Source organism: Schistocerca serialis, chromosome 1, assembly GCF_023864345.2.
Source record: "Schistocerca serialis cubense isolate TAMUIC-IGC-003099 chromosome 1, iqSchSeri2.2, whole genome shotgun sequence".
NCBI classification, from domain to species: Eukaryota; Metazoa; Arthropoda; class Insecta; order Orthoptera; family Acrididae; genus Schistocerca; species Schistocerca serialis.
The window spans coordinates 359,590,639-359,612,990 of NC_064638.1; the positions used below are offsets into that span (position 1 = coordinate 359,590,639).

A 22,352-nucleotide genomic window follows, 5' to 3' on the forward strand; every position below is an offset into this window, starting at 1 on the left:
AAATTTTATGACGACAGCAACGCTGCGCCTCGGCCCTGTATTCTGAATTTAAAAAAAAAATTCTTACCTCAATAAAAACTGCAAATATATCTGCTCTTACATAAAAAATTTTCGGCACAGCTCCGTGCAATGCTGGCCTATGCTTTGTGATTCATGAAAGGAATAATTATTCATTGGAAAAAATCTTTAAATCTTTTCCTCACGTAATTGTTCCTTAGTATCATGACACTGCGCGGCAACGGCTGTAATCTGTTCACTAAGCTGTCTGGAATTGTTGTCTAATTTGTCATTAATTTCATTAATTTGTTTTTTGAGACTTTCACTAAGTTGTTTGTGATTGTTCTCTTTTCTTTCATTCTGTTGTTTGGAATTTTCATTCTGTTGTAGCAATATTGCCATAATTTGATCCAAGCCAATATTACCTACTCTACTCTCTGTGCTGTTTGATGGCGTACATGCAATTGTCGCGTTTTGTGTAACCACTTGGTCATTCTGTGATTCTCGAAAAGGTTTCCCAATCGGATGTGCACTGTTAGTCACTACCTCGGAATCAAATAAATCTGTCCTACTTTGAGTATACTGTTCATTTTCGTTAGAAAAATTTATCTGTTCACAATTCAAATTTTGCAAACCGGGTGTGTTAAACTGGGTAAAGTTCATTGTAACGGAACGTCCCGCGTCATCAATTGTCGTTAAATTAACAGAGGACACAATTGAATTTATTTGTTCATCATTAGGATCAAAATCATTACTAGCGGTCGGTTCGCACTGATTGTCTGTAAATGGAGGATTGTCATCATTACACTGAGTGTCGCAAGTACTATCGGTCAAATTATTTGAGTCGGCTATTTCACTCATTACACATCGCGATGTACTGTTAACAGTTTTCCGCGGCATTTTTCACAAATCAGAATTAAGCACAAATGAAACAAGGACAATGCAAAATGCAACAGACACAATTACAACAAAGAGCAATAAATTGCCGATGATCTGTGAAAGAAAGAGTGACAAATTAGTAAATGCGTGCGCCAGATGCATACTACATTTAGGTAAATAAGAGCAGATATATGACTACTTATCAGAAGATTCACAAAGAAAATACGATCCTGGTCGGATGTCGCCAAGTGTAACCTCCCCACAGAAAAATAAAAATGAATTGAAAATGTACCAAGCGTAAACTCCCCACAAAAATAATAATTAAATGAATTTTAAATATTGTAACCTCTGGACAAAATTGGCTCCCATTTGTAATCTGTGTGCAGAAATGCATTCACATTTAATGTAACCACAAAATTCTTTTCTCATTTAATGTTAAGTTCGAAACAGAAAAATTCCTAAACACCAAAATAATAAAAAAAATTCAGTAACCTGGTAAATTTTACGACGACAGCAACGCTGCGCCTCGGCCCTGTATTCTGAATAAAAAAAAACAAAAATTCTTACCTTAATAAAAACTGCAAATATATCTGCTCTTACATAAAAATTTTTCGGCACAGCTCCGTGCAATGCTGGCCTATGCTTTGTGATTCATGAAAGGAATAATTACTCATTGGAAAAAGTCTTTAAATCGAAATGAATGCTTTTTTTTAAAAAAATTACTTTGTGTAATAAAATTATTATTGGGACATTTTTTTTGAAAGAAATTAAATGACAATTAATATACATTACTAGATATGCGCAAGGCTGCTTCTTTACCTTCTACAACAATACTCATCCTCCAGAGTCCTGACCTGAGTCCCGAGCAGAACAGACAGCCGACTCGCGCCGACTACCGCCGACTCACGCTGACTACTCAAGACTACTGTCGACACGCGCAGACTAACGACAAGCAACAACTAACGATATACTGCTCTCTGGTCAGAGACTCTCCTAAGTACCTCACCTCTTACACCCCCCCCCCCCCGCCCCTTATGATGGTCGAAGTGCATTTACGATTCCCAGGCCCTCCGGCATGAGGGGCGGGCACCCTCGAAATTGTTCCAGTTGGAAGAGTAATTTTTTTTCGGAATCTGGAGATATAAGCGGGGCGGACAGCCGAGGAATCTTTATTTGAGTGAATAATATCTACTAATGTGGTAAAATCTGACATAGTCCCACGCTACTTCATGTCCGACATTCTGTAGCTCACGCAGCGGGTGTAGTTTTTGTAAAGTTGGGTTCCCGCGCAAAGTGATTTCCCGCGCATGATAAAAAATAAGCGCCATGATTGTCAATCAGACGGTAACGCCAGAGATGTACTCATGGCGCCGGGAGCTTTTGGCGGCAAGCCTTTCCGTTGAGGGAGATCGAGAGAGTTAATTTCGGAGTGACAAAAAAGAGACGACTCTGTGTATGCTTCGAGGGGAGTTTGTTTGGAGACGGCGTCGAGTACGCATCACAGACTTGAGTCCACAGGTGGTGGTAGAGGCGAAGTCAGACGTTCGAGCCTGAGAACGGGCGTTCTGGGTGCAGATGAGCAAATCATTGACGGCGCTGAGCACGGGATTGACTGACGACGGGCAGCTGTCTAGGGTGAGCATCCTTGTGGCTGCTGCACACAGGGAACTTTCCGTATTGCTTTAAACCGTCAGTAGTGCAAAGCGCTTCTGGCTGTAGTTATTCAATTAATCTATGTTGCATACCTTTCATGTTTCCTGGTGCATAATCACTGTCATGTCAGACAGAGTCAGCTAGCCTTACCATTGTTACACAAGAAGAGAGGTGTCGCGGCGAGAACCCTATACGTTTATGCAACATTGTCAATCGAGTATTACAGTCGAGATAATTGTCGTCTACATGTGTTTTATAGGATCTTTTTTCTCTACTGTTCAGTTTCAACAAGAAATTTCATACACGATTCAGTTGTAATAAATTAGTCATTTCAACGAATAGCTTTCCTGATTTCAATATAGAATATACCTGCTCCTGTACTAGTTTTGATTTTTTTACGGACTTTACATATTAGTTGTTGTCTTATTGACCGCCTGGTCGGCTGTGCGGTCTAACGCACGGCGTTCCGGGAGGGAAGGAGCGCCGGTCCCCGGCTCGAATCCGCCTGGCGGATTTGTGTCGAGGTCCGGTGAGCCGGCCAGTCTGTGGATGGTTTTTAGGTGGCTTTCCATCTGCCTCGGCGAATGCGGGCTGGTTCCCCTTATTCTGCCTCAGCTACACTATGTCGGCAACTGCTGCGCAATCAAGTTCTCCACGTACGCGTATACCACCATTACTCTACCACACAAACATAGGGGCTACACTGGTCTGGTGTGAGACGTTCCCTGCGGGGTCCACCGGGGGCCGAACCGCACAATAACCCTGGGTTCGGTGTGGGGCGGCGGAGGGGTGAAATGGACTGCGGTAGTCTTCTTGGGGTTGTGGACCACTGCGGCTGCTTCTGGGAAGGAGCCTTTCTATCGTTTCTAGGCCCCCGGTTAACATAACATATTGTTTTATCACAAGTTGCCAACTTAGGTTCCACAACTAGGACCAGAAAACATTAATAAGCGTTCAGATACTCGGTCACGCACAGGTTTCAGAAGTGTTTCTTCTCTGTCGAGAGTCATTCCGGGGCAGAAATTGACATCAGGTTATTCTAACATTACCAAATACACTGGCATCTTGTATTGGAAACAGTCAAACCATTCTTCATCTGTAGGAATTGCTTTTTTCTGTGTTGAAAATAAGCTCACATAATGATAAAATTTTAATCAAAACCCCCACTGGCGTGGAATAATTGTGGTATCAGTTTGGTAGCGTTCGCTCATAGTGTTTATGGCGTCACAGTTGAAAATCGATGTCGAGTAAGGCAAACCTTACCAGGAGGAAAGGCAGCAGTGGAACAGCTACAGTAGTTTGGAAACGTAGGAGGCACCTAGCTGTGTGGTGCCCGGCAGATAAGAGCGCTCCTTTCGGCAGTGTGGCTGCGACGGTGAGACGTGACGCAACGAAGGAGGCGGCGCGGTATAAGCGCGGCGCGCCAGCCGGCGGCTCAGTGGGACCGCCATGTCTCTCGGGAGCACTCTGCTGGTGTGGGCCGCCGCGCTGTCGCTGTCGCTGGGCTGGCCGCTGCCTGTGCAGCACCAGCTGCCCGCCATCGACTTCCTGTGGGGCGCGCTGCCGCGGCCGCCCGCCGTCTACGGGGTCGCCCTCGCCTCCTCGCACAAGTGGTCCGTCCACCCCCACAACGAACAGCAGCAGCAGCTCGTCCCTCTCAAGCAGGTCTGCGCATTCGCCGTCTTCGCTACCCTTACAGTCCGCAGCTCGTGGTCGTGCGTTAGCGTTCTCGCTTCCCGCGCCCGGGTTCCCGGGTTCGATTCCCGGCGGGGCAGGGATTTTCTCTGCCTCGTGATGACTGGGTGTTGTGTGCTGTCCTTAGGTTAGTTAGGTTTAAGTAGTTCTAAGTTCTAGGGGACTGATGACCATAGATGTTAAGTCCCATAGTGCTCAGAGCTACCCTTACCCTTCGTCGCGTTTGCTCCTAATGTCAAGATAAGTTTAATATATCCCTTTTACCATTTTTCCTGGTAAGTACGAATCCGAAGAAGTTTCCCGGGATACGAAATGATTCAGGAGCAATAAATATTTTACGAAGTGGTGGTACAGACTAATTAGAAGAAAAGTTTCCTTGTGGCGTACTTGCAATTTTTCTTGGATGCAGGCATGCACCTAGTTAAAAAAAATAGCTTTCCATTTAGACTTTGGAACTCCAGTTGCCAGGCGTGTATTCGTCGATTGTCATTTTTCTTTTGATGAAGTTGTGCTTCAGTTCACATATTGGAGTTTTTCAGCTGTGATTGTGTTGATGACATTTGGTTTGTAGGGTGCCCAACTGCGCGATCATCAGCGCCCGTACGATTTTCCACTTTTGACGCAGTCCAATTTCTTCACAATCCAATCTAGACATTGTCACGAATGATGATGATGAAATGATGAGGACGTCACGAAAACCCAGTCCCCAGGCAGAGAAAATCCCCAACCCGGTCGGGAATCGAACAAGGGACCTTGTGATACAGAGGCAGCAACGCTAGCTATTAAACCACGTGCTCCGGACGATTGTGAATCTGATTGGCCAATTATGCTGCTTTACTTTACCATGCCTCACGTATTTACATTGCCGATATCCTGTTTGTGAACAGGTTTTGTAATGGAAACTCGTCTATTACGGCTTGTGCAGAATACGATAAACATACATACATTAATCCTTGTTCCATAGATCATGAATACGACATTTCGTAATGATATGGAACGTGTCACTTTAACATAAGTTTTCTTTACACAAAATAATTCATTAATGAGTATTATTATTTTTTACAGTAACTACTTCGTATCTAAGAATACATCTAGTGAGTAGAAGGAGTTGTCATTCAGAAATTCTTTTATTTTTATTTTAAATGTTGGTTGACTATCTGTCAGACTTTTAATACTATTTGGCAAATGACCAAAGATTTTTGTGGCAGCGTAATCCACTCCATTTTGTGACAAAGTGAGATGTAATCCAGTATAGTGAATATCATCCTTGCTTCTAGTGTTGTATCCATGCACTTCGCTATTATTTTTCAGTTGGGGTGGGTTATTAATGACAAATTTCAGAAGTGAATATATGTATTGCGAAGGAACTGTGAATATCCCGAGTTCCTTAAATAAATGTGTGCAAGGTGATTTTGGGTGGGCTTCAGCTATTATTCTGATTATACGCTTTTGTTCAACGAATACTTTCTCTCTTAATGACGAATTGCGCGAAAATATGACGCCATATGAAAACAGTGAATGAAAATAGGCATAGTAGACTAATTTGCTGATATGTTTATCACCAAAATTTACAATAATCCTAATAGCATAAGTAGCTGAACCTAACCGGTTCAGCAGATCATCGATGTGTTTCTTCCAATTCAATTTCTCCCCAGTGCACACACCAAGCCCCTTTCATAGTCTATATTTATCAATGGTGTTATGCCATTTACTGCACAGAATTGTATAAACTGTGTTTTCTCAAAATTTTGTGAAAGTCCATTTGCAGAGAACCACTTAATAATTTCCTGAAAGACATTATTTGCAATTTCCTCCGCTGATTTTTGCTTCTTGGGTGTGATTAACATACTTGTATCATCAGCAAAAAGAACTAACTTTGCATCTTCATGAATATAGAGAGGCAAGTCGTTAACATATATTAAGAACAATAAGGGACCCAAGAGTGAACCCTGTGGGACACCATTGATGATACCTTCCCAGTTTCGAACTATCTGTACTGGTAATTTCAACCTTCTGAAGTCTTCCAGTTAAGTATGAATTAAACCATTTGTGCACTGTCCCACTCATACCACAATACTTAAGCTTATCTAAAAGAACTTCATGATTCACACAATCAAAAGCCTTTGAGAGATCACAAAGTATCACAATGGGTGATGTTTGGTTATTCAGTGCACTTAATATTTGATCAGTGAAAGCATATATAGCATTTTCTGTTGAAGAGCCTTTCTGAAAACCAAACTGACATTTTGTAAGTACTTCATTTCTACAAATATGTGATGGTACTCTTGAATACATTACTTTTTCAAGAATTTTGGATAAAGCTGTCAGAACAACTTTCTAACCGTAAAGTACCTGATTAAAGTGTGTTTAATCGTGTCTTCACTAAAACTGCCTGAGACTGCTGCAGCGCCGAACAATCATATCGCATCTGAACGTGCAAATAAACTGAGTACGGATGAAGTAGAAGACATTATTCACTTAGAAGAAAGTTGTTCTTCAACAAGCACACATAAAATCTCTACACAGATTGGTGTTCAACATACAACAATATGGTGGACATTACATCTGCATGGCCCCTACCATTGTTATACAGCGGGAAGTGTGAGGTCATCCGCATTAGTACTAAAGAAATCCGATAAATTTCGGTTGCACGATAAATCGCACAAATCAGAAGGCTGTAAATCAACTTAACACTTAGGGATTTCAGTTACAAACAATTTAAACTGGAACGAACAGACAGATAATGTTGTGGATAAAGCAAACCAAAGACTGCTATTTATTGGTAGAATACTTAGAAAGTGCAACAGACCTACTAAAGATATTGCTTACACCACGCTTGTCCGCCCTTTTCTGGAGTATTGCTGCGTGGTTTGGGATCCGCATAATGTGGGACTGACGGAGGACATCGCAAAAGATAAAAAAAGGAGGTTATTTTGTGTTATTAATATGGGAGGGAGTGCCATGGATATGATACGTAAATTGGGGTGGCAGTCATTAAAACAAAGGCGTTTTTCTTTGCGGCAGGATCTTCTCGTGAAATTTCAATCACCGATTTTCTCCTCCGATTGCGAAAATATGCTATTGGCGACCACCTACACAGGGATAAATGGTCATCATGGTAAAATAAGAGGAATCAGAGCTTGCACAGAAATATTTAAGTGCTCATTTGTCCCGTGCGCCTTTTGAAAGTGGAACGATAGAGAAATGGCTTGAAGGTGGTTCGATGAACCCTCTGCCTGGAACTTAATTGTGAATTTCGGAGTAATCATGTAGATGTGTGAGCTAGTAAGGTATACGACTGGAATTCTGTTGTTCCCTAACTGCAGATCGCTGTCTCCAGTTATACAGTTTATTGATGAAGTAATTTTCACTCGTGACGGTATCTCTCAGACGAAAATCCCATGTCTTTGTGGAGATGCCTCTCTTTAAACGTCTGTTGTATTACGATAAAGAATCAGTTTATTGCGCCTGTTGTGTTGCCGCATCGTCTAACAGGCTCCCTTGTCCAGATTTTCTTGAAAACCAGCTTTCATCAGTACTGAACGAGGTTTCTGTGGCTACAAGGATGAGTATGTTCTTCCGGCATGAAGGAGTCCCTGCACTTGCCAATCGTCGTGTGACAGTCATCTAAACATAACATTCCCTGGAAGATGGATAGGCTTGTTTCTTGGCCATCATTGTTCTCGGACTTTAGATTTTTGCCTGTGGGAATGTATGAAGGTGAAAACGTAAACACAAGGGACAAATTCATCTTTCTTATTCTGAATAAAACTGCTCCAACTAAAGAACGCCAAGAGAACCTGAGAAGAGCTCCAGCACAACTAGACAGTACACTGCAGTCGGAGATGGAAAATCAACTTTTGCTTTTGGTTACTACCTTCCGAGAGTATTTGCTTGAATTATATCTTAAGAGCTCTAGCTCTGTAATTCATGTTCTTATAGGCAATGTTTCATCCGAAATAATCTATACCGTATTGTATTGTATTGTATAGAATTGGGGATCTAGAAACGACAGAGAGGCTTCGTCCCCGACGTAGCCCTCAGTGGTACACAACCCCACAACAGGCCACAGCAGTCCACTCACCCCACCGCCGCCCAACACCGAACCCAGGGTCACTGTGCAGTTCGGCCCCCAGTGGACTCCCGCCCCGGGAACGTCTCACACCACACGAGTGTAACCTCAGTTTTTGCGTGGTAGAGTAATTATGGTGTACGGGTAAATGGAGAAAGTGTTGGCGCAACAATCGCCGAGATTGTATAACTGAGGCGGAATAAGGGGAACCAACCCGTATTCGCCGACGCAGATGGAAAACCGCCTTAAAAACCATCCACAGACTGGCCGGCACACCGGATCTAGACACTAATCCTCCGGGCGGATTTGTGTCGGGGACCGGCACGCCTTCCCTCCCAGAAAGCAGTTCGTTAGACCGCACGGCTAACCGGCCGGGCTATTTATACTGTACTACCACCTCCTAAAATACGTTTTTTCTTTCTTTTTTTGAGTCATCAGTGTTCTTACTGGTTTGACGCGGTTCGCCACGAATTGCTCTCCTGGGCCAATCTTTTCATCTCAGAGCTGCCATTGTAATTTACGTACTTAATTATCTGTTGGTATTCTCCAGTCTCTGTCTTCCTCTACAGTTTTTACCCTTTACAGCTCCCTCTAGTACCATGACGGTTGTTCCTTGATGTCTTGACAGGTGTCTTATCATCCTGTCCCTTCTTCTTGTCAGTGTTTTCCATATGTTCCTTTCCTCGTCGTTTCTATGGGGAACCTCTTCATTCCTTACCTTATCAGTCCACCTAATTTTCAACATTCTTCTCTAGCATCACGTCTCAAAGGCTTCGATTGTCTTCTACTCTGGTTTTCCCTCAGTCCATGTTTCACTACCATACAATGCTGTGCTCCAAACGTACATTCTCAGACGTTTCTTCCTCAAATTAAGATCTACGTTTGATGCTAGCAAACTTCTTTCGGCCAGGAATGCTCTTTTCGCCAGTGCTAGACTGTTTTTATGTGATCATTGTCCCGCATATCATGGGTTCTTTTGCTGCCTAGGAATCAGAATTCCTTAATGTCGTCTTCTTCGTGAGCCCAATTTCTGATGTTAAGTTTCTCGCTGTTCTCATTTCTGCCATTTCTCATTTTTTGTGCCTTTCTTCCATTTTCTCTCAGTCCTTGTGCTGTACTCATTAGATTCTTCATTCCATTCAACATATCCTGTAGTACTTCTTCACTTTCACTGATGATAGCAACATCGTCAGTACATGTTATCATTGCTATCATTTCATCCTGAATTTTAATACCGCTCTTGAAGCTTTCTTTTATTTCCCTCGTTATTTTTCGATGTATAGATTGAACAATAAGAGTGAAAGACTACACCCCTGCTTTACACCCTTTATTAATCCGAGCCCTCCGTTCTTGCTCTTCCACTCTTATTGTTCCCTCTTGGTTCTTTTACATATTGTATATTACCCGTCCTTCCCTGTACAAGTAGGCGCGTGAAATAATGTCTGTGAAACTTAAATTATGATCGTTACCTGTAAAACGTCCCCTTAGAAATATTAGTGAAGGACTGTGCTGATAAACCTCTTACATTATTTGCTTTTCAAACAGCTGAGCAAAACTGAACGTACTCAGACATTAATCTCTTTACTTATTCTGATCAACACTAAACTGACACACAATATTTTTAGCGCAACGCAATCTGACTTTTAATAATCCCTACAAAAGAATGGCCCTGACTAACAATAACCTATACCTTTCATGAATCACTTACCTCACAAGAATCTTCATTACTCGAACTACTGCAATACAGCGAGCGCCAATACTGCCAGCTAAATAAAAGATTCTAACTACTGAAGTCTCTAACTACTGATAGGCATAGTTAGCAAATGAAAGATTTTGATAGAGAACAAACAATATTTTACCTTAATAGTGTTCAAAAGTCATAATATGTATATATCAGTCCATGATATCCAATATTACAAATTTACTCTTTCTGATGGACACACGTCCAAATCGTCCGCTCTCAAAATTCTGCCATCTCTCACCCCACATTCACCACTGCTGGCGGCTCACTCCCAACTGCGCAACGCTACGTGCTTTTAACATCCAGCTGCCCAACACTACAATAGCAAACAACAATGCAAACAGCCACAGACTGCACACAGCACAGCCAGTGATTTTCATACAGAGCGCTACGTGGCGATACCAATAAAAAAACCTAAACAGCCTACTTTCACCTGGTGCCAGCAAACGCAGGCAAAGAATAAAACACCTAGTACCAGGTTTAGCCATAAGATTTTACTTACACCCTCCAAAAATAGGTATATAATCATTTTTTGTTTATTTGCAGGTAAATGTCTGCAGTGCTGGTACACATTGATATCTTCGCACACCTGTACCATTGCACACCCCTAGGGGAACCAAAAGAAAACAGCGGGTACACATTGAAATCTTCGCGCACATGTACTATTGCACACCTCTAGGGGAACCGACAGCAAACAGCGCAGGCCGTCATCACTTTTCAGTGCGTTGTCACGTTTTGTTTTGTGATGTGCTAAGCTACTGTGACGCGGTGATTTCAATTTGTACTAGGACTACAAACACGCACCTGGAAAGAAGGAGTTGTATTTTTCCGATGTGACAAAACTAGCGTTGGGTGAACAAATCAGACCCACCATTTGGTCAAATCTGTGTAGCACAATGCAATAACAGTACACTAACACTGTTTACGTGTAAATGTAAGCATCGAAAAAGAATAGTAATAATAATAATAATAATAATAATAATAATAATAATAATAATAACCACACATAAATATAGACAAATTATTTCTGTATCAACTCCAAGTAGCTTTTCAACTGTGTAAATGCAATACTGTTGTCGCCCATAAACATATTCCTAACGCAAACCATAGCTTGCAGATTTGTAATCAAGAAGTTATATAATGACATAATTGGGAACATTAAAAAAATAGAAACATTTTACCTGCAATCTAGTCTTGCATTACACGTGTATAAAAGAAAAAAAACATTTTTGAATCAATCTCCAGCAACAAAAAATTCGTAAAAACTGTATAGTTCTCATGTCATAATCACATCCTAACATAAAGGACGCAGTATCCATATTCAGAAACATCTAGCCATAATAATTGTCAAATAAATATCACATATGTATAAATCGAAAATGGCATTTAGTGTCAGATATAAATTAATTACCTAGTATTTAACATGATAATCACAACATACAGTAAAGAAAATAATGTTGACGGAAGAAAACTGTGACAGATGCAGATGGAAAAATGACACAGCCAGAAGAATGAAGGTAGATAGAAGTCCTCTGTGGCCTGCGGTCATCTGTTTGCAACACACACACAATTCGTAAGGTATGGATCCCCCATGAAAGTTTTTACAACATTGCTGTAATAAGTGAAAAAGTACTCCACTTCCAATAAATTATCTCTGAAAATCATGGGTAAAACATCATATGCCAATTTACCGAATTAATATCTGTGACAAGTTCTCCATAAGTAGCCATATCGTCTTTTATCCTCAAATAAACCACAAAATAAAAAATATGCAACCAAAATATAAACATAATATATTTCAGTTCAAATCGTTTCAAATATAGAACACAGTATACTAGGTAAGTTATCAATTCAGCATAAAACAGTATAAATCCTAGCATAACAAAGACCATAACTAGATGAATGTATCATCAAATCAACGTAGTACAACTTAAATTCAATGCAAACAGAACATGGCAAACTCAGTGGTTCATTCAACAAAACAAAGAATTTCATCTTTAAAATTGTGTACATCATTTTTGCTGTTTTTTTTTGCCACACATTACGTTATATGGTAGTTTTGTCATTATATTAGTGAAAATATCCTATAACGTATGTTTCTTCGCTGTTCCATCATTCTACATAAGTTTACTTTACATTTTAAGGCCAGTCTTTCCCTTAATCTAACAGTCAAATTGCAATTTTTTAACATTAGAACACAAGCAAAAATAACTTTGATTTCACATGCTTTAATGTCTGTTTCCTTTAAAGTTATTGACAAGCCAAAACTAGGCGTCTTTCCATAAGAATAAGACATTTTAAATAAATCAGTACCTCTTACTGCATGTCCAATAAAGCTTCTCCAATCAATCTTGAACTGTCCGCCAAATTTATTTAAATACTTCTCCCACTAGTCAATCCGCAACTGTCCGCAACACTTAGGTAGCTTTTAACAAACTGACTCTTTACACCTAACAAGTTCTGAATGACTTTCTGCTCTCAGTTTTGGAAACTCATCTGCTTCTAACCACTTTGAAACATAAAATACTAAACATTCAGTTTCCTCTGACAAAACTCTTGGTTCAGAACGCAGAAGCACTTTGTAGTCTCATGTACACGATATACTTCAAGCAATGCATCGTCACTCTCCACACAAAAATGACATGAAACAACTTCCTCAGTATCAGTCCTATTTTAACCATACACATCTAATTTGTGGCGTTATCAAAGGCACTAAGTTAACGTTTCAAACCAAATTCCAATTCAGTCAAGTTTAGACACACAAATTTCAATTTTGATCCAACATTGGTTTCTCTGAAATATTGCTTGATTTAATTTTTTCTCCTACAGTTATTCAGTCTTTCTCTAATTCGTTCTTAATTTCTACTAATGCAGAACTTAGGTGATAATTAGTTTCTGTATATAGCTGCACAGTTCACAACTCATTTATTTTCACTGACTACACAAACAGATTTTTGATTCAGTCATTAATTTTCTTTCATAGGCTGTTATGTTTCCCTTTGATTTAATCCAAAATGTTTCTCCCCATTGTTTTTGTTCCCAGAGCAAAATAAGTTTTTATCATATTTTAAAGGAAATAAAATCGAAAATAAAAAAGTCACTTGCAATGTTTCTTCAACGGTGACTTCAGTCATCACAATATTAAAAAAAGTGAGTTTCACTACCTGTCTTCCTGGTCTGAAGTAAGCTGGTGAAGCATGATGTCTTCAACATGGAGTCCAAATTTTCTACTTAAATTTTTGAGATTCAAATTGTTTTGTTCTCCAAAATATTTGTGCCCCTAGGCAATTTCTTTAGCTGAAAAATATAAAAAGTGCCCAATAAGAACCAAAATTATAAAATATACCAATTCAGAGCCCCAAGTTGTAATATTAACATTGTTCTCACCTATATATTTTAAGTTCGAAATTGATTGCATCATATTCCAACAAATTATATGTGTGAATACTGCAGTATTTAAGAAATATTTGAGAAAACTAATCAAAAAATATATTTTGTTATCTTGTGTTTTGTTAGACTTCTCGAAAGTTCATTGTAGGCAGATCATTCGCAGTTTCCATTATAGTCCTGGACTAGACTTAATTTTTGAATTCTGCATATGGAACTGGCGATCAAAGATCTCTTCACTCTGAAGAGGAGACATATCGTTTCACCTGCCAGAAAGCTATCAGAGTTGTCGACGCTTTCTCTGTAGACTCTTTTGTTCTGTTCTTGAAAATTTCTCATACATTGCTAGAATTTTTCTGTCTTTCTGTCTTCTGAAGCTTAACCACCTATTACTGCTAAAGACCATTCGGTTATTGTTATTGTACGTTCTGTGATGTACGTGTAACATTACGTTTTGTTTTCTCATTTACCGCGCACATGAATTGCAACACAGCAATGAGTTCTTGTGACAGGTCTACGCCACATTAATTCATTATAGAAATACATAGTCCTGTTTTTTTTTTTGTCTGTTTCAGAATTGTCAAGTTAACCCTTCTTTTGTTCAGTAGCCTATTAAGTTCTTTGTTTTTCCCTATTCCTCATATATTACGTGTGGTGATTTTCAACAAATCAGGATTTCTAGATATTTTATTTTTTGTTTGGGCTGGTCGTTGTATTTCAGATCTCCCCAAAAAATTTTACCTGCCTCTAACTCGGCAGTCAGGAAGTGGGGTTACCACATTAGGCCTCCTTGAGGTACTTTTTTTCTGTCAGGGTTTTCTCCCCCAGCCAGAGTGACCCGCTTTAAAAAAGCTCATTTTCACTCTCTCCCATTTGCTGTAATCCGTTCATAGCCTAGGCACAACGATATAAACGCCGAAGTAGCTAAGGCAGGGCTGACCACAGTGTGCCAGACTTTTCATTCAGTATTATGGTGCGGCATTTTTCGGTCGGCACAATTCACTTCATTTCGATAGAATTTTGGTGTCAGAACTGTTTACCCTTCGCTCTTTGTCTGTGGTATGAAGGACTTTCATAGATTCAGTGGATGTTTGCACAAACAGAGGCAGTCTAGCGATCTATTCTCACAAGCCTTTAAAAATGAATGGGAATGACATAAGCGATGGACGAGAATTCTCAATATCCGTTACGCAGTCGCATAAGTGACAGCTACTGTAAATATACTATGAAACGATATAACAATACCAAACAGAAAGAATTTAAAATGTAGTCGACAATGAAAGGGCAAAAAATTGCAATTTGTGTGAATTCCTAAGGGACCAACCTGCTGAGGGCATCGGTTCCTAGACTTATACACTGCTTGAACTAACTTATGCTAAGAATAATACACACACCCATGCCCGAGGGAGGAGTCGAACTTCCGGCGCGAGGGCAATGACTGACAGACGGGATTCGTTGTTCAGTACAACAAGAAGCACTTGGTTCCTAATTTTCAGGCAAAAAAGAACGTGAGAAACCTGGAGGTATTAATAGCAAAATTTATGAAGTGACACGCATTATTCGACTGTTGTTTGCAACAGTTTTCGACGGAACTGACCGAAAATTATAGAGCCTTTATACATTACTGTAGAGTAGGTTGCTTGGCTGGAACGATTTTTCGATTTAAAACTCGCTATTGTGGAATTTATGAAGGGAAAAGTAGTGAAGAAGTGAAAATTTGAACATCCAGAATGGATTACAGACTTCGCATTTTAAGTGAACTAGACTGCACTCTACCCATAGTAAGACACTGCAAAGTGAGAAGCACCAGTTGAAAGCGCCCCTGTGTATGTGCAGATGTTAACTGATTGATCTGCAAGGTAATTCCAGTTTTAATGACAAATCTTTTTACGTTAAAACTATCCAGAGTGTCTACATCTGCACGTCTCCATAATAAGGCTGCAAAACTTCTACAATATTTGTGCGAAAGACCCTTTTTAAATTATGAAACTAAACAAATCACGCTTATATGGCACCTGGATGCGAAAATCTGCAAAACTGTCTGCGTCTGTCTGTATCGGTTAGTCTGTCTGAGTCAGTTAGACCGTCAGTGAGAGTACACTGCGAGTTCCTGCTACTAATAAGGTGAGTACACCGTTCACTTGTTACATATTTTTAAGAGCTTTAAACAGGAGCGAATTATTTTCAGTTATATGTGTAGTTACTAGTTTATTTTTGTAATTTCTTGCGTGATCGAGTGCTTACTAGGCACAACGTTTTATTTAAATAACAGTTTACTGTCACTATCGCCGTTGTATCGACTCTCGTATCGTACAGGCTTTTATTTGTTTGGTTAGAACAACTCAGTGTCGGTTAGACCGTCAGTGAGAGAGCACGTCGATTTCCCGCTGCTAATAAGGCGAGTACACCGTTCGTTTGTTGCACATTTTTACGAGCTTCAAACAGGAGCGACTGCAGTAATGGATAGGAACTGTGATTGCTGTGTACAGATGCGAGCCGAGTTGGCGTCCCTTTGCTCACAGCTCCAGGCTCCTTTGGCTTCCATCACACAGCTTGAGGCTGCTGCCAAGGGCCGTCACTGTGGGAGATCGAACACGAGGATGTGAAGGATGTCGAGCACATCCTACGTGTCTTCCGATCGGTCTACTGCTGTGACCGCCCCGGGTACAGCTTACACTGAGGTTGACCCCTCACCCGTGGTCGAGTGGGAGATCATTCGAAAGTCTGGCAGGCAGTGAAAAATTTTCCGAGGGGCCGATCGTAGGGCCAGCCCGGTTCATTTGACAAACTGAGTTTTGGGCGTTATCTATGGCTGATGATGGCTCTGAGCCGGATGCAGTCGTCCACCCTGTTCCAGAGGAAGATTCTCGGCCCGCAAGGTCTGGGCATTTCACAGAGGGTGGGTTTCTACATCTACATCTACATTTATATTCCATAAGCCACCCAACAGTGTGTGGCGGAGGGCACTTTACGTGCCACTGTCATTACCTCCCTTTTCTGTTCCAGTCGCGTATGGTTCGCGGGAATAACGACTGCCGGAAAGCCTCCGTGCGCTCTCGAATCTCTCTAATTTTACATTCATGATCTCCTCGGGAGGTATAAGCAGGGGGAAGAAATATATTCGATACCTCATCCAGAAACGCACCCTCTCGAAACCCGGACAGCAAGCTACACCGCGATCCAGAGCGCCTCTCTTGCAGAGTCTGCCACTTGAGTTTGCTAAACATGTCCGTAACGCTATCACGCTTTACCAAATAACCCTGTGACGAAACGTGCCACTCTTCTTTGGATCTTCTCTATCTCCTCTGTCAACCCGACCTGGTACGGATCCCACACTGATGAGCAATACTCAAGTATAGGCCGAACGAGTGTTTTGTAAGCCACCTCCTTTGTTGATGGACTACATTTTCTAAGGACTCTCCCAATGAATCTCAACCTGGCACCCGCCTTACCAACAATTAAGTTTATATGATCATTCCACTTCAAATCGTTCCGCACGCATACTGCCAGATATTTTACAGAAGTATCTGCTACCAGTGTTTGTTCCGCTATCATATAATCATACAATAAAGGAACCTTCTTTCTATGTATTCGCAATACATTACATTTGTCTATGTTAAGGGTCAGTTGCCACTCACTGCACCAAGTGCCTATCCGCCGCAGATCTTCCTGCATTTCGCTGAAATTTTCTAAATGCTGCAATTTCTCTGTATACTACAGCATCATCCGCGAAAAGCCGCATGGAACTTCCGACTCTGTCTTGCTGGTTGTTAGGAGCTCCAAATGTTAGGGGCAGAATGGGGGCCCTTAGGAACTTGGCTGCCAAGGAGGGGAAGGAAGCCAGTGTGCACCCCGTTTGCATTCCGGGGAATGTCACTTCGGATGTGGAAATGGTGTTTCCGGATGCCATGAAGAGTACAGGGTGCAGCCAACTGCAGGGGATGGTTCACGTCTGTACCAATGACGTGTGTCGTATTGGATCGGAGCAGATTCTATCAGATTTTGGGCGGCTACTGGAAATGGTAAAGACTGCCAGTCTTGCCTCCGAGATTAAGGCGGAGCTCACCATCTGCAGCATCGTCGATTGAACCGACTGTGGTCCTTTGGTGCAGAGCCGAGTAGAGGGTCTGAATCAGAAGCTCAGGCGGTTCTGTGACCGTGTAGGTTGCAGATTCCTTGACTTGCGCCATCGGGTGGTGGGTTTCCGGGTTCTGTTTAAAGGTCAGGAGTCCACTAAACACAGTAGGCGGCTACACGGCTGTGAGGAAGAGACTGGGCGGTTTTTTAGGTTAGAAGGTCTCACGGAACTACAGAAGGGGCGTCCCTCTAAAAGTGAACAAGCAAAACACAGTAAGGCAATTGTAGAAACGATTGGTATTTTAGTTGTAAATTGTCGTAGCTGTGTTGGGAAGGAACCAGAGCTCCAAGCCCTAATAGAAAGCGCTGAAGATCAAATAGTTGTAGGTACAGAGAGCTGGCTAAAGACGGAAATAAGTTAAGCCGAAATTTTTTAAAACGATCTAACAGCATTCAGAAAGTATAGATTAAATACAGTTAGTGGTGGAGTATTTATTGCTGTAGGAGGTAGTTTGCCTTATTGCGAAATTGAAGTGGATAGTTTGTGTGAAATAGTATGGGTACAGGTTATACCTGACAATCGGACTAAACTATTAATTGGATCGTTTTACCGATCCCCCGAATCAGAAGATATAGTTGCTGAACAGTTCAAAGAAAACTTGAGTCTCATTTCAAATAGGTACCCCACTCATGCAACTATAGTCGGTGATGACTTCAATCTACCCTCGATATGCTGGAAAAATTATACGTTTAAAGCCGGCGGCAGGTATAAAACGTCATCCGAAGTTGTACTGAATGCTTTCTCAGAAAATTGTTATGAGCAATTAGTTCACGAGGCCACTCGAAGCGTAAATGGTTGCGAAAGCATACTTGATCTTTTGGCAACAAATAATCCTGGACAAATAGTATTGTATATTTACTAAGATGGTATCTGTTCTTTCGGACATGCCCGAAAGAACGGATACTATCTTAGTAAATATATAGTTAAGGCTCACCGGCCACTTGACCATCTTCTTCTTCTGTGCAAATGCACAAACAGCGCCCGAACTCTTACGGGAATCGGCAACGCGCCGCGAGTGATGAGTATAATGGGCGGGGGCACTACGAATGTAGTGCGGGACAATACGTTGAGAATGTGGGTTTCGCGGGAGGCGTGCCAGAGATAAATCCCTGCAGTGGCGTTACCCTCTATGTCCTCGGTGGCTCAGATGGTCGTCGGCTTTCAGCCGTGTTACCGTGCGGACGGGCTCGGCGCGCCGGGCAGTGCTCCGCAGGTGTTGTTGTTTACCCGCTAGCGCGCGGGCGCGTCGTTGTCTTGCCGTATAGTACCTGTACCGACCCGACATGGCGTTCTCATATCGAAAAGCTACAATCAAACTAACGTTCAACGCATCGTACACGAGACCGAAGGCCCATGAAATTGAACGGTTTCTACGAGACATCATGCACATCGAACCACAAGAACTGATAGGAATTCATCTGTCTATTGTAACCAGCACAGTGTACCTCAAACTGATTGACGAAGCGGCCTGCGACAGATTACTCCAACGATCTGCAAACGGCTTTCGCTTCTGTCACGCAGACGGTAACGTGAGCGTGGTAGGAGTTGACCATGCTGGTCTGGGGGTGCGTACCGTGCGCATCTTTGAACTACCGTTCGAAGTCCCTGCCAACCTAGTCGTTGATGCGCTGCGGCCATACGGCACAGTTCTGAGCCACACAGAGGAGAAATGGAACACATTCGAAACGTACCCTGTCCTTAACGGGGTACGACAAGTGCGCATAGAACTTATGAAGCACGTTCCATCGTATGTTTTCGTTGGTGGCTGCCGCGTAATTGTTATATACGATGGACAACCGAGGACCTGCTCGGGCTGCGGCCAGGAGGGCCATGTTAGAACTGAGTGTCTGCAGCGCCGCCTCGTTCAGGTGCCCCGCAATGAACTTCCCCAACGATCCACTATGACCGCTCTCCCGCTAACATATGTGGAGGCGGCACGACATGATGTGATGGATGATCAAAACCTGCTACCTCCTCAAGCCGCTGCCAGCTCCGTTGGCGAGTCAGCGCCGTCGACGACGCCGCAGCCCAACGGTGCAGAGGTTCCTACAGCCTCCGCCCACCGCAGCGTCGTGGGCACCCAGCCACCGTCACTGTCGGGATCAGACACAGGGGCTCCTAGCGACCGAGACTGTGTCGAGCCCCGCCCTCCAGTGGATGTCGAATCTCGGACCCGAAAGCAAAAATCAACCAAGCGACACAAGAAGAGGCGATTGTCAGCTGACGAACAGGACAGGAATGTGAAGCCGGCGGAAGACATCGACTTCGTTGACTCGCCCACAATTGCAACAGACTCCAGTGGCATCATTCACCAGAAGGTGCCTGAAGACAAGGAACACTCTCCTAAATCTGGTGGCCCAGAAAACGAGGCGCACTGCGTCGACTCCCAAAATGTGGGCTCATGTGAAAGCGTCCAGCCCCCAATGACATCACAATCGTCTCTTGGTGATTGGGCAGACGATATGGAGGCAGATGATGCACAGCAAACATCGATATCTCCACCAGAGCCCATGGCTGACAATGAGCCCGGAGGGCTCTGCCAGTCAGGGACTTCTACGGCACAGTAATGCACAGCATGCAGGTGGATGGCTGTGTGGTGTGTGAAATCACTGTGGGATTGCACCGGCACACTGCCTCCGCCACTTGATATGTCTCAGTCATACCGTGTGGGAACAGTCAACGTAAATGGTGTCCACTCCACTGTCAAGACCCGCATGTTACACGACATGATCAGAGCGGCAGACTTGGACATTGCCCTTCTCCAGGAGGTCCGTCCCGAGCTGTGTTTAGACCTATATGGCTACACCACGTACAGCCTACCCGTAGGTGATGGCGCAGGAGGAACGGCCATCCTTCTCCGAGATGGCATAGACGCGACGGACGCGACGTACTTGCCGAACGGGCGAGGCATCGCACTCACACTTGGCGCAGTCCGCCTCATTACGCTCCCTCCGGTAATTCGCACCGTGGTGACAGGCATGTCTTCTATTCGGAGGAGTTGGCCCCACTTTTGCAAGGAAATATGGACCATTACATAGTGGGCGGCGATTTTAACAGTGTTCTGCGGCCCGAGGACCAGATACCGCATTACGTCCCATGCCCCGCTCTACAAGCATTGATACGTGGCCTCGCGCTCCACGACACATGGCTCTTGCATCATGGGACCCAGAGTGGATATACGCACTTTACCAGCCATTCTGCCAGTCGTCTGGACCGGATATACGTCTCGCGTGCCCTCCGCACAGCAACCCGTGATGCAGAACTCTGGCCGACGGCCTTCACGGACCATCTCGCGTACATCTGCACTGTCACCTTGCCCCGACAACTCACAAGACGCAGCAGGGGCCCGTGGACGCTGAACGTCTCCCTCCTTCGCGAGGAAGCGTGTCGGCGAGCAGTCACTGACACGTGGCGTCGATGTATCAGGCGCCTGCCTATGTATGCTTCCACGTTGCTGTGGTGGCTGGGATGTGTCAAACCTGCCCTCCGAAAGACCTTGATGGCCTACGGGCGTGACAGATCGAACTGGCAAAGGGCAACATCGGAATTTTACTATACAGCGTTACGTGAGCTGGCGACGCAACCGCCGTCTCCCGAACGTCAGATGTCCGTACAACGCATCAAAGCTCGTCTACTTCGCATCAGGACAGAGCAGCTAGACGGTGTCCGCATCCGTGCGCGAGTGCAAGACTGTATCCCCAACGAAACAGCGTCAGTGTATCACATTGTGCGCGAGAGGCGCCACCGCAAACGTCAGCTCATTACGGCGGTAAACACGGAGGACGGCGGGCGCGCAGTGACACAAACGGACATCGCGCACACGTTCGCCAGACACTATGGGACCCTGTACATGGAAGATCCGCGAAATGTACGTCATTATGACGGGCTGTTGCACGATTTTCCCGCCCCTCGGGACGTGGCATCCGATGATAGTCTGCTGTTGCCCATTACACCCGACGAGCTGACATCGGCCTTGGCACGCGGAGCACCGAACAAGTCGCCTGGACCGGACGGTTTACCCCTGGAATTCTACCGCACTTTTTACCACCTAATGGGTGACAAGTGGCTCCAAATGTTTCAAGACCTGATCCGCCCTGATTTCACTGTCCCCACAGAATTCACAGATGGCATCTTGATCCCAGTTCCGAAACCGAATGGTGGTTGTAGGTGGCAGGATTTTCGCCCACTCACACTCCTCAACAACGACTACAAGATCTTCGCCCGTATCCTCCGCGCGCGTCTCCACACCGCTATCGGGTAAGCCATCCACACCGATCAGACATGTTTAGCTGGTGTCAGCAACATTCATACGGCGTTAGGAGCATACCGCGACGTAATTGCTTTGACGGCGTCCTGCAATATACGAGGCGCCCTTGTCGCCGTAGATTTTGACCACGCATTCGACCGCGTCGATCACGGCTTCTTACGCGCAGTTTTGCATCGCATGGGCCTCTCTCCGGAGTCTGCACAGGTGGTCCTTCGACTGGTCCACGGAGCGCGCTCCCGCATGATGGTCAACGGTTATCAGTCTGGTCACATTGTTGTTGGACGGTCAGTGCGACAAGGGTGCCCCCTGTCGGGCATATTATTTGCTGCAGCACTTGAACCAGCTTTACATGGTCTACGGCAGCGATTAACTGGTATCTCCTTGCGGGACGTGACCTTTTGTTGTGGTGCATTCGCCGATGACGTGGTGTTCCTGGCCAGATCAGAGGATGAAATGCATATGGTGCTACAGTGGCTACGCCAGTACGGGGCGGTCGCTGGGAGCGTCATCAACGTGAAGAAGA

The 22,352-nt window shown here is 43.7% G+C and overlaps 1 protein-coding gene across 1 annotated transcript in view; it reads left to right on the forward strand.

The window, feature by feature from the left end:
* Positions 1-3,932: 3,932 nt before the first annotated feature.
* Positions 3,933-22,352, forward strand: part of LOC126470275 (uncharacterized) — a 68,386-nt gene continuing 49,966 nt past the window's right edge. Inside the window, exon 1 of the mRNA XM_050098022.1 lies at positions 3,933-4,194. Within this exon, the coding sequence (XP_049953979.1) occupies positions 3,979-4,194 (216 nt within the window). The 5' untranslated portion in view covers positions 3,933-3,978. The remainder of the gene's footprint in view (positions 4,195-22,352) is intronic.